Source organism: Zootermopsis nevadensis, unplaced genomic scaffold, assembly GCF_977971745.1.
Source record: "Zootermopsis nevadensis isolate Lab colony 2312 unplaced genomic scaffold, Znev_1.0 Znev_ptg000061l, whole genome shotgun sequence".
NCBI lineage: Eukaryota > Metazoa > Arthropoda > Insecta > Blattodea > Termopsidae > Zootermopsis > Zootermopsis nevadensis.
This window is the reverse complement of record NW_028259192.1, coordinates 8,016,462-8,029,467: the sequence shown is the minus strand read 5'-3', so window position 1 is coordinate 8,029,467 and position 13,006 is coordinate 8,016,462. Positions and strand designations below refer to the sequence as shown.

At 37.5% G+C, this 13,006-nt stretch overlaps 1 protein-coding gene across 8 annotated transcripts in view; it reads right to left on the bottom strand.

The window, feature by feature from the left end:
* LOC110839791 (uncharacterized) overlaps window positions 1-13,006 on the bottom strand; it is a 53,118-nt gene that overhangs the window by 29,352 nt on the left and 10,760 nt on the right. For 5 of the 8 annotated variants that reach the window (XR_015532682.1, XR_015532684.1, XR_015532686.1 and 2 more), the window contains exons 4-7: window positions 7,750-7,850; window positions 7,169-7,308; window positions 6,430-6,549; window positions 5,963-6,109 (exon numbers count right to left, since the gene is read on the bottom strand). Coding sequence is in view for 3 of the 8 variants with exons in the window: in XM_087340805.1 (XP_087196931.1) it covers window positions 5,963-6,109; window positions 6,430-6,533 (251 nt within the window). In the remaining 5 variants the exon portion in view is untranslated. Of the gene's footprint in view, window positions 1-5,962; window positions 6,110-6,429; window positions 6,550-7,168; window positions 7,309-7,749; window positions 7,851-8,904; window positions 9,120-13,006 lie in introns of all 8 variants that reach the window. The other 3 variants (XR_015532683.1, XM_087340807.1, XR_015532685.1) reach the window with 3 other exon arrangements.

Sequence of the window (13,006 nt, the reverse complement as noted above, 5' to 3'; positions counted from 1 at the left end):
GTACTTCCAAACATGGAAATAATTTCATATGCGAATTTTCGTGTATTTTCAAACCTGGCAGGTAAATATTTGTAAAATCCAGGCACGCCAATTTCACTGATTTTTGCCTTCAAATCTGAATCGCAATGGATCTCAATTACCTCCATTTGCATTTGATTAGGTACTGATTCTATATTTATTAAAAAATTCGAAGAAAACAAAGAAAACTTGTCTTCCAAAAATTTAAAATCTGCAAACCTTGTTTCAAATTCAGTTCTAAGGCTTAAAATTTGTTCTGCGTATTTTTGATTTGATGCAGTTTCACTTAAACTTGATTTGTTCATGTTGCATGTCGGAAAGTGCGTTAAATCTTCATTTTTCAACTGCTTTTCCCAAAGAACTAGCTTACATTTGAATGCTTTAACTTGGCCACACATGTTCGTGATGATCTGATCTTTTCCTTGCAGTTTTAAATTTAAATCATGTAAGTGTTTTGTTATATCAACCATGAAGGATAAATCTTGCAACCATACTGTGACAAAAAACAGGCTTGTGTCTTGATTTTTAGTTATTAAGAACTGACATATTTCTTCTTTCAAGTCCCATAATTGTTTAAGAACCTTGGAGCAGGATAGCCAATGTACCTCGGTATAGTAGGACAAACCGGAATATTCGCTGTCTAATTCAGCAGAGAACTGTCGCTGATTTAAGCTTCGAGATCTTATGAAATTGATGATTTTTTTGATAGATGTCAACACATTTTCCATGTTTATTTCCTTCACGCATAATACTTCTTGATGTATAATGCAATGTGTATGATGAATCTTGGATCCGACATAAATTTCACTCTTTTCTCCTCTCTCTCTCTCTCTTTTTTTTTTTTTTCTTTTCAGTAATGCCACGAAACCATTGTTTTTTCCGGTCATCGAAGGAGCTCCATCTGTAGCTACAGAAGTTAATTTTGACAGAGGTAGATTGTATTTTTGCAGAAGTTCAAAAACACAGTTAAATATATCCTGTCCTGTACTAGTGTTATGCATCGGTACTAGTTCCAATAATTCTTCAAAAATGTTGAAATTCGTGTCGCAAGCACAAAGAAACACAGCTAATTGAGCTACGCCCCCAATGTCCGTACTCTCGTCACAGGCAATGGAAAAAACTTCGAAACTAGATGATTTTGCTTTGATCTGAATACTTAAATCGTCGGCCAAATAAGTAACTCTTTCCGCAACTGTATTTCGAGACAAAGAGATTGCTTGAAAAGCCTTCACATTTCCAGGACAAACAATTTCTGCAGCTTTAATTAGACATTCCTTGATGAAATCACCTTCAGTAAAAGGTTTCGAGTGTTTAGCTATCAACTCCGACAAGATGTAGCTTGCATGCACCGCCGCTTCACTTTCTTGTGATACTTTAGTAAACATGAACTGTTGTTTTTTCAGTCCCAACTTGAGCTCATTCAACTTTTCTTGTCTCATTAATCCCTCGTAATTATCATATTTTGATTTATGTTGTTCATAGTGACGATTAATGTTGTATAACTTTGGTACACTAATAGCATTATTACATATCAAGCAGATTATTTTATTTTTTACTTCACAGCAAAAATACTCCAATTCCCACTTTTCTTGGAAATTTCGATGTTCGTCAGCAATTTTTCGTTTATTTTTACTACCACTTGGTTTCGATAGAGACATGCTGAATACAAACGGCTGAAATAAATGAGTAATCGTTAACATAAAATAATTGAACATTTTAATAAAAATTAATATTTTTTCGTGAACATTAACTTACCAGACACTGAATAACTGCACAAATTAATAAGCGTAACGTAAATAAACCTATTTTCCTTGTTCTCCGAAAGCGAAATATTTCCTGTTACGCACACCAAACAAGTCAGTACAAGACTAATGACGTGGCACTGGCACGTGGTAGTAGGTATATAATCGGCTGCTAGTATTAGTGGGGGGAAATGGTGCGCCTGCGCGTAAGGGAAATGGATGCAACACGATTATAGTAATCAGTCTTTGGCGAACGTTGTAGTTCGTTATTAATAATTATGTATAACAGGATATTGTAAAAATTAAGTTACGAAATTTTTATTAAAACGTTTCTTACATACCGTTATATTGGCTGGGCTGCAAAAATATTCGTTGTGGGCCGCATGCGGCCCGCGAGTTTGACATGCTTGAATTAGAGGAACAGAGTTAAATTATGTGAAATTTGAGGTTCTCACAGCATTTTGAACTAAGTACATGTTAGTATCTTGTCAGCAGAATCATCTTAGGGTGGCTAATAAATCCTTTGAAAGTGTGACAAAGTTCAAATACTTGTGAACAACAATAACAAATCAAAATGATGTTAAAGGAAGTTAAGAGGAGACTAAATTCTGGAAATAATTGCTACTTTTCAGTTCAAAGTATTTTGCCTTCCTGTCTGATTTCTAAGAATGTGAAGATTAAAGTATACAAAATAATAATTTTGCCTGTTGTTTTGTATGGCTGCAAAACATGGTCTCTCACTCTCAGGGAGGAGCATAGATTACAGGTGTTTGAGAATAGGGTGTTGAGGAGGATATTTGGGCCTACGAGTGAAGACGATGGGGTCTGGAGAGAACTACGTAATGACAAACTTAAAAATTTATACCCCTCCCCCAGTATTGCGAGAAGAATGAGATGGGCGGGGCATGTAGTGTGCATGGATGGGACAAGAGGTGTGCACCAGGTATTGGTTGGGAAGCCTGAGGGGAAGAGACTGCTGGGGAGACCTAGACACAGAGGGGAGGATAATGTCAGGTGGGATCTAAGGGAGATAGGAGTTGAATGAGACAGGATTTTTTTGGCCCAGGACTAGGTCTGGTGGATGGCTTCGGTTAATTCGGTGATGAAACTTCGGGTTCGGTAAGCCATCTAGTTAGTTAGTTAAGGTAGAACACGAGTCAGGAAACCAGGAACTGGCCCATTATCACAGAATACCACTGTAGTTAACAAAGAACTAGAACATTGGTACACCACTGATGATCACAACACACACTGGGCCAGTGGAACAACTTTATACAAGCAAACACTAAACATAAATTACGATAATAAATGGTCACCCCATAATAATAAATGTTTAACGCTCCATGTAAAGTTGGTCCCAAGTTTTCATTTAGCATTGATAAAGGAAAAAAATCAGAGCTACATCACACATGGCAACAATAGATTTTATACAATCCACAGACCACTCTATATTTTAAATTATTGATTTTAATTTGTAATGTTTTGATTTTAACATTGCAACATTCTGCATTACTGTTATCCTCCTGAAGGGAGGCAAATGCCTCTCTGGAAATGTGTCTGATAGAAACCTGATATTACAGCCCACAAATAACAATCTAGTGTCTGTGTGAACCAAAGATATCTGAGATGAGTGTGTCCCAGAGTCATTTTACCCAACATACATGGACTGCCTTGGGTTTCAACCTGGACTTCCACATTGAGAACTTGGCAACTAACCACATGAGCTGTGGACTTTGTCTATGGTCAGTTGATGAATACAGCCTGCCATGATGGAATTATTCTTTTGGGAATAAATTCAAGGTTGCGAATATGACCTAAGTGTGTCTTTAATCTTAATCTGTAAACGTAATATTTAACATCACATAATTTTGTTCACTAATGTATATTACTGTAACAGGCAGGTGAAATTACACTTGCCAACATATAATCCATTCCATAATACAGTGAAACCTCTATCCATCGTTCCCGGAACTATCGTTTTCCCGGATGCATCGTCCGTTTTGTTCGGTCCCGAATACATCCCATATAAAATAATGTTACATTTTCCCGCTTCTATCGTTCCTCGAACTATCGTTTTATCGCATCGATCGTTCAAAAATCTTAGTCCCGCCCCACAATTTTCCCGCAATGATCGTTTCTGAGAATTTAAAATGCTGGGTTTTGAGATAAATTAATACCGAAAGACGCACAATGTTTTTGGAATACACAGTAGCGATAACCTGTTATGTCGCCCAACCAGCACATTCTTTTGGAATGAGGGTCAGCGGTGCAGGGGTGATAGATGGAGTGAATGGCGGTGCTCATTGTCAGAAATTTTACGATTTTAATTAGGGTGCACTCATATTTCGTTCCAGCGATGCCAGATGGCATGTGCAGTGTGAATTTCTTCACAAATGCTTTTATTACAAGTACAAAGGAAAGGCTGGCGGCACTTTTCATTCTTCTGGTTCATCTTGTTTCCAGGGGTTCAGGGTCTTCTACAGCTACATTTCGTTGAGTTCGGCAGTAATAGTATTTCCATTCTTCCTGTTATTGTCCGCAAAGGGGGTTGGAGTGGTGAGGAAGACGAAGACGACGAATGCGAGCCCGAAGCTTTGCCGAGTTTTGCCGAAGCACACGCTGCATTAGCGAAAGTGAAGTCGTTCTTTTATGCGCTTAATATTAGTGAACGTGACGAGGAAAACATTTTGAACGTGGAAAGTGCTCTGTTTGGTCTAAAACGTAAAGTTTCGACAAACCAGTTGTCCATTAAAGACTTTTTTGGTAAAAAGAAGTAACTTTGAAAGAGAAACATTGTTTTTTTTAAAAATTTTAATGCTTTCCCGCATCTATCGTTTTCCCGCATTCATCGTTTTTATTTCACACCCCCGCCGAAAACGATGCATCGAGGTTTCACTGTAGTAATTTTTGGTAGAGAATAAAACTGGTTAAATATGGTCAAAGCCTGTAGCCATTTATCTCATAAGTAGCTTTCTTGTCTATTTTTCAAACTTAAGTAATAATTATCACTGATTATGTGAGGCAAAAATAAAAAGCTCCATTCCCTAACTTTATAATTTGCACTGCATATATCAGATACAAGCTTAAAAACTAATGGAAGTTGTTATCACTGTGGTTGGGCGCTGCTTGTGGATTTTGTCCGGAGGTGATGAAACAAATAAGAAACTGCAATACATATTACAGAAGTCACATGCAGGCAGGCAAATTAATATGTACCGAAATGTCCTTACTGCAGTGTTTATAAGACAAGACAAATTTTATGTCTCTGAAAACATGATGAAACAATTGTATCTTCACTGTAAAACAAAGACTAAGCTCATGAAAATTAAACAACTCTCTGTGTTGTGTTTGACTCTGAATGTTCAATACAGCCTATCTCAGCGTCCATTATCAGACCTCATTCACCTCAGCATAATCCACATTATCAACATTAATTTATAAGTAAAATTTCAAGTCCTCATGGCAATGAATAAGAAGATGTGTTTCTTGTGGGTTGTAATGCCATCATGTGGTGGAATTTTACCTACATTTCAGAAGTGCTTGCTGCCTCAATCATAATCTCCCTGATGATGGAGGTAGCATTCACCTCTGAAACGTCTGTAATCTTCTACCATATGACAGCATTACAACCCACAAGACAGCTAGATTCTTAAAAGGTATGTTTAAACATTTTCAGCACGTTAAGTGAATCCCATGCCACCATGGCATGGCCTGTTTCCTGTGGAATGAGAGGACATCCAGATATATTGGAGGGCAGGTAGGGTGCTAGAAGCACCTCATTGGAAAAGTTCTAGTATGTTACAGAATGTTAGATATGGCTAATGTCTGGACTAGCTGAGTAAATTCTCGGCTTGTAGAAAACAATGTACTTCAAGATGTTGACAACCCATTATGTTACTGATATCAGACAACAGTTCACAGTCATGACCATTGTTCTGCTAGTACCTGCCATTTATATGCATGAACCAAGTTAATATATAAGGCAGTGTGAATGGTGAATCTTACTTTGTGCACCATACCAGAGTTACAGTGAACAAATATCAGCCAAGGCCTAATCAGAACAGCAACATTTACATTATTATGTAACTTGAAGGCAACATGGCCCTCAGGTAGAGCACCTTTTCTAACAGTAACAGAATGACCAGAAATAAATCTTATTCTCATGCAACAAATATTAAAATGTTGCAGATTCTTGTTCTGACCTTGAAAGTGTCATCAGTCTTGCGAGACTGAGTGCTCGGAGCATCAACACCAAACTAGTCTTCATCATCACCAACAATGTTGTCATCGAGAAGCGGGAAGTACGGCAGAAGTACCGACTTTGCCCTGATATCATCCCATGCGGTGTCCTGCAGTACAAATCACAAGCTTTAATGGTATGGAACAGAGTGCTTAGTGCAGACTGAAGCCTGGCAAACCAGGCAATAGAGCACCTCAGTTTAAAAGACCTTCCAGTCATCAAGAGAGTATGTACAAGGATCATGAAATGAAGTCTTCTGTGTGAATATAAATTTTGGTGCTCTCTGTAAGTGTTTTGCAATGTCACATTTACTGAGAGGGAAGTTTCAAGTTGTGTGGTCATGTACTGACAAGTTTCTTATGAAATTCTGATCTCTCTGCAAGTTTTGCAGTATCTTCCTAAGCCTGTTAATTTAATTCTACTATGTACCTACTGCCAGTGTTTCCAGATCCACTGCACACGAGATGTTTCATTAGGAGGAGCCATTCCCAGAGGTATACAGTGCCTGGGTAAAGCACTCTATGTGGGTCCATTCCATAAGATCGGTATCTGCAAGTTTTACTGTACTTTACTTACACTGTACATATACTCTTGTCTCTATCCTATGATTACAATTAAACTAATATGCTTTGTGTTTATTTTCTATCTATTTGTCACTCAGCATGAAACATATAATGCTTCATAATGTCAAAAAGTGGGATCCTAAACACTCACCCCATCCTACAGATAGCCCAGCCAGCTGTTGGGAATGTAAACCACACTTTTTGTTTACTGAAATTTAAAAAAATCTACAAACACTACAGAATGCCTTAAAACTATGCACTGGGTTTTCTTATTAATACAGTAGGGCCCCAATTACTTGACCTTCGGTTATCTAACATTCTGTTTTAACAAGCATCCTCCCCTCCGAATGCTTCATTTTATCAGCTGTCAACTCATTATGTAGCAGAATGAATCACACTTCCTGACCAAGCCCCTTCTACATTTTGTTAAATCAGTTTCTTCAGAGTGCCTTCATTATTGGTTTTGGAAAGAATATGGCATTATCAGTGCTACCCTCATCTTTTTCTTCAGTCTTCTGGATTATTTTAAAATTTAAATTATCTGATCATCCTTCTGTCCTGCTTAGATTTATATTTTATGATAACAGATGTGTGAAAAAACTTACAGTGTTGAATGGATGCTTCTTTAATTTCTTCGGCACTTGTTCTTCCATCACCTGAATGTATTTTGGTGTCACTCACTATGAGATTTGCCACTCATGGTAGGAAGTGTTCGAGCATAACCACATCTGTTTTCAGAATTAGACTGCAAAAGAAGATTTAATTCATTTCTCTCCCATTGGAAAGATACATCTCAAATTAAACTCCAAAGAGTGTTTCTCATTTTTGTCACTTTCATGATAAATGGCTAATTTAATTTAGGTCTCCAAAGAAGCTAATATTGTTCTTAAGTGTGCTTTGCTTTGGGAACCGTTTCCTTCCCTGTCCCTTAAATTGTTTATTCCCTATATAAACATAATTACTTATTTCCTGTTGGCCATCAGGTAGTTTTCTGCCTGCAATTTGTTTTCTTCTTAAAGTTAACTATCCACATGTAAATGCACCTACTTCACTGGCATTAAAACAGACAACATACATTAAATGGGTCTTTGTTAGGGCCAAACTAATTTGTTTAGAACTTGTTTAAAAAACTTGCTGTTCCCAGGGAACATAAATATCCAATCTGTTTCCAAACACTGAGACTCACTCAAATATCATCTGCTGGTTGCTTTCTCCTTCTGCTTCAAAAGGCTTAGCTCTTGACAGCATTTCGTGCGTCAAAACCGCACAGCTCCACCAATCAGGTGCCTGCAACAATCCAAATTGGGACAACAGCTGCAATCAGCCATTTTAATTTCTTTACACCTTCCCCCACAGACTCTCAAACGGCCTCCAGAAACAGAAAAATTAAGGATATGAACAAACAGAGTTGTTTATTTCTTGCATCCAATTTCAGGTGGAACATTTCTAAGAACATACAGTTGCTTTCTTCATAAATCAAGGTGACATAGTAATTGTAGCCAGACATAAACTATGCTCAGTTTTCTACAGTTTTCCTTGTATATTTCTTATTTGTAAGTTAAAAGTTGCTTTCTTAACTTTACTTTTCATTTAATATTACAAAATCATTCTGTATTTACATTTGACATTGATGCCCTCAGCAAATGAGTCTGCATTATTAACAAATACAATGAAAATTTGATCCTGGGATCTTCAGTGTGGATGGACAGACAACCAACTAACACAAACAAACAAGCCAACTGGTATTTTTTAAAATTTCAGTTGTTGACATGCTTATGATTGATGACTCCGGTATGAACTTATTTCACTGCTGCAAGCTTAATTACATTTCTTATCAAAAGAAGTTGTAGCAAATTTTGTTCTGTGTGAATGTCACACTATATTTAACATTTAAATTTCAGTTTGAGTCTCAGATGATATTATCTTCCTCTATATTTTGAAGAGTAATGGAGCCAACATAAAGAATTACAGCTAATTTTTCTTGCAACAGCAGACGAACAGACGAAGAATTAAGAAGGGTTAATGGGTACTGCTGTGTATCACCAGTGCTTGTGTTTTAAATTCCACTTTCTTACAAATATGCATTAGCCAATCAACCAGATACCAGGCAGACTGCATCAGATTCAGAAACAACTGGTGGTTCAATTAAATTAAACTGTATCATTACTTTTACATCCTCATGGAATGGATATAATTACCATGCTGTGCCCTGTCCCCTCATTGCTTCAGGGGGCAAGAACTGTAGTGTACCACAGCAGGACTACATTAGTTTATCCTGCTGACAAAACAACATTTTACGTAAGTTCCGTGTGACAGGACTTATGAAAGAGATGATACTCACTAGCTGTGGTACTAGAAGCAGAACACTGAGGATTGCTAACACTTAAGATTGCCACTGGAAGCAGCTCAGACCCAGTTCAGTTCATCACAACCCTTTTTCTCTAACATCCAGCTTAATGTGTATTCCTGTCTCCTTCTTGGTCTTAGTGATTATGTCCTTGAAAACATTCATGAAGATGAAGAATGACATCGAGGATCTGTACTGGATCTACGCCCCTGTATTGAATCATGAATCTTTCATAACGATTCGCAAAGGATTAGGGGTAAAATATGAAGGTAATGATTAAGCATTGGTAACACTTTGCTTTTGCTAGACCATTGTTCTGAAAAGGCATTCAAGAACACGGTGAACCATCACAGACAGATCAATACTGTTGGAAAAAACATTTTTGATTGCCTTAGTTCAGGGATAACAAAATCTGTACCTTTTATAATCTTCTTCAACCATTTGTTATGAATTCTTCAAAAAAAGAAAAGATCGACAATAATTCTGTTACAAGAATCTTATGTAACATCAATGAAGACTTGGCTGAATTTATGAATTTTACAGTTAGATATCAGCTGTTCATAACTGTAAAAGTTTGTACACAGTTAAGAATAAGACAAAGAAAGTGATAGTGAACTTGTGTTGAGCTGATATCATCTTGCTTCAGTAACAGTCACTGCTTAATGGCTCAGAAATCAGGTCTGTTTTATAAGCAGAGAAATGCTAATTGTACTTACCACCTGCATGCAGAAGGTTAGTCAAAGTGGGGGCATCACATCACCTTAAGGAAAATTAAATTTTCTTGCTTTATGAACATTGTTTCTCCACCTAGGGAGTACAGGACCTTAACATGGGTGATGGAGTTTGCGTATCCCCATGACCCGGAGAGCTATGCCGGTGGTAGCGTTGCTACTGGTAGGGCCTCCCTTGCCAGACAGGTCAAAGGGTAGGGATCAGACTAAAAAGTACTCCAAGTGATAGGGCAGCGGGGGCTCATAGGTGTGGTGAAACCCCAAAATCAAAACTAGAAGGCTGGCGGCTAATCACCTCAACTCTGAAATAAACTGATTCAGAAACCTAAATGTGATGGCAGGACGGATTCTGTAAGACGACATTGGCAAAAGAAAATGGGCACAATAACCTATTTTGCTACATGGAATGTACGTAGTCTGTACACGCCTGGTGCAGTGAAACAATTAATGAATGAGCTCAACAAATATAAGATAAAAATTGCTGCAATTCAAGAGATTAGATGGAAAGGGGGAGGGATAAATGACCTAGGAGAATACACAATCTGCTGCACTGGAAGCAATAAAATGAACGAATTCGGTACTGGTTTTCTTGTTCGTAAGAGCCTAAAATCTTCAATCTTGTGTTTTGAACCTGTTAATGAAAGGATATGTATGTTACGAATTAAGAGAAGGTTCTGTAACACATCATTAATATGTAGTCATGCACCGACAGAGGAAAAAATGGTGATATCAAGGATGAATTTTATGATAAACTAACCAGAACCTTCCAAAAGTTATGTAAATATGACAGAACGATCATTGTTGAAGATTTTAATGCTAAGTTAGGGAAAGATACATCCCTAAAACCAAATATAGGACAATATAGTTTATATGCAAAAGAAAATGAAAATAGATTAAGTTATTTTGCAATAACTAACAGTTTAGCTATCAGTAGCACGTTATTTCCACATAGAAATATCCATAAAGTAACATGGCAATCCCCTAATGGAGAAACGAAAAATCAAATCGATCATGTCTTGTTTGATGCCAGACATGTAAAGGATATAATTGATGTTAAAGGCTGCAGAGGAGCAGATTGTGATAGTGATCACTTTACGGTTAAAATAAAATTCAGACCCAGAATTACTACAACATGGAGGAGCCCAGGACAGAAAATACAAAAGTCTGATGTTGGAAAACTCAGCACTTTAGGTACATCACTTAGATTTCGAGAGGAGATAAGGAAACAAATTGAAGATGGACCATCAAAATCAGTTAATATAGAGGAGGAATGGGGGCGGATTAAGGGTCGCATACAAACAACAGCTATGGAGGTAATTGGATAAAGAACTATAATAGCACATAAAGATTGGTTTGATCAAGAATGTGAAGAAGCTATAGATGAACGAAATGAAGGTAAAAAGAAAATGTTAAATAGAAAAACAAGAATAGCAACAGAGAAATATAAAAAAGCTTGCAGAGATGCAAATAAAACCTGTAGAAAGAAAGAGAAGGAATATGAAGAGGAGAAATTAGAGGAAATGCAAACTTTTAAAGTGAGAAGTGAAAGTAGACAATTTTATCAAAAGGTTCGTAGATTCAAAGTGGGGTATCAACCATGAACCATGATACGTAAACATAGGGGAGGAAATTTGATAGGTGGAGAAGAGAAAGTGATGAACAGATGGTCTCAGTATTTTAAAGAACTTTTAAATAAACCAAGTTATACTGCTGATGATGAAAATGTTATTGAATTTTATGGCCCAGAAAATAATGTCCAGAAACCGTCGAGAGAACCATGGTTTAGGAGATTATCGAAAGGCTTAAGATGAATAAGGCTCCTGGAAAGGATGGCATAGTGGCCAAACTCTTAAGACATGGAGGCAGGATACTTTGGGACAAAATTTATAAACTAATTGTAATGATATGGGAAAAAGAGGAAATGCCAGTTGATTGGCAAACTGCCATTATCTGCCCTATTTATAAAAAGGGAGATAAACTGCAATGTGAGAACTACAGAGGAATTGCCTTACTAAATGTGACCTACAAAATTAGCCAGATATTTAGGAAGTTACACAGAAGAAATTTCAGGTGATTACCAAAGCTAACTAACCAACTAGATGGCTTACCGAACCCGAAGGTTCATCACTGAATTAACCAAAGCCCTCCACCGGACCCTGTCCTGGGCCAACAGAATCCAGTCTCCTTCGACTCCTATCTCCCATAGATTCCGCCTGAGATTATCCTCCCATCTACGTCTAGGTCTTCCCAGCAGTCTCTTCCCCTCAGGATTCCCAACCAGTACCCAGTGCACACCTCTTGTCCCATCCATGCGCGCTACATGCCCCACCCATCTCATTCTTCTCGACTTAATCACCCTCACAATACTGGGGGAGCAGTACAGATTTTTAAGCTCATCATTATGCAGTTTTCTCCACGCCCCATCATCTTCCCTCTTAGGCCCAAATATCCTCCTCAACACTCTATTCTCAAACACCTGCAATCTGTGTTCCTCCCTCTGAGTGAGAGACCATGTTTCGCACCCATACAAAACAACAGGCAAGATTATTGTTTTGTACACTTTAATTTTCAGGTTCTTAGAAATCAGACGGGAAGACAAAATATTTTGAACTGAGAAGTAGCAAGCATTTCCAGAATTTAATCTCCTCCTAACAGGAAAATCTCTGTTGACTCTGAAGAATACAGAGAATGTAATGAATTTAGGTTCAATAGTTACATAGGATAATGATTGTAGTAAATACATAAGAGCCAGAAGCTTTATCTAAAGTGATAAAAACAAGATATCTATCAAAGTAAACTAAATTGCAGCTTTATAATACAATAATTAAACCAATAGTGATGTATGGTTGTGAAGTATGGGCCATGACTGAGCAAATGTAGCAAAAATTAAAACGATGGGAAAGGAAAATCATGAGGAAGATTTATGACGCTATTAAAGATCAAAATGGATGGAGAATCCGCAGTCATTTGAAAATTGAGAAATTGTACAACAAACCAAATATTGTAACTTTAATAAAAGTCAGAAGACTTGAATGGGCAGGTCACTCAATTAGAATGGAGAACACCAAGACTGAGAAGAAAATTTTTTATGGGAAAACCAGGTGGGAGAAGAGATAGAGGGCGGCCCAGGCTGAGATGGTTGGATTGTGTCGAGAAGGATTTGGAGGAGTTAGGAGTTAGGAGTACGGAGATGGAGGAAGATAGCTGAAGATAGGGCTGAATGGGCTATCACATTGAAGGAGGCATTGGCTAAACTTTAAGAGCTGTATGCCCAAGAAGAATAAGATGAACATTGTTTACAACATCAAAACGCTGAATATTAGAGAGTAATTCATCATGAAGACAACACAATAGAGAATTTTGTA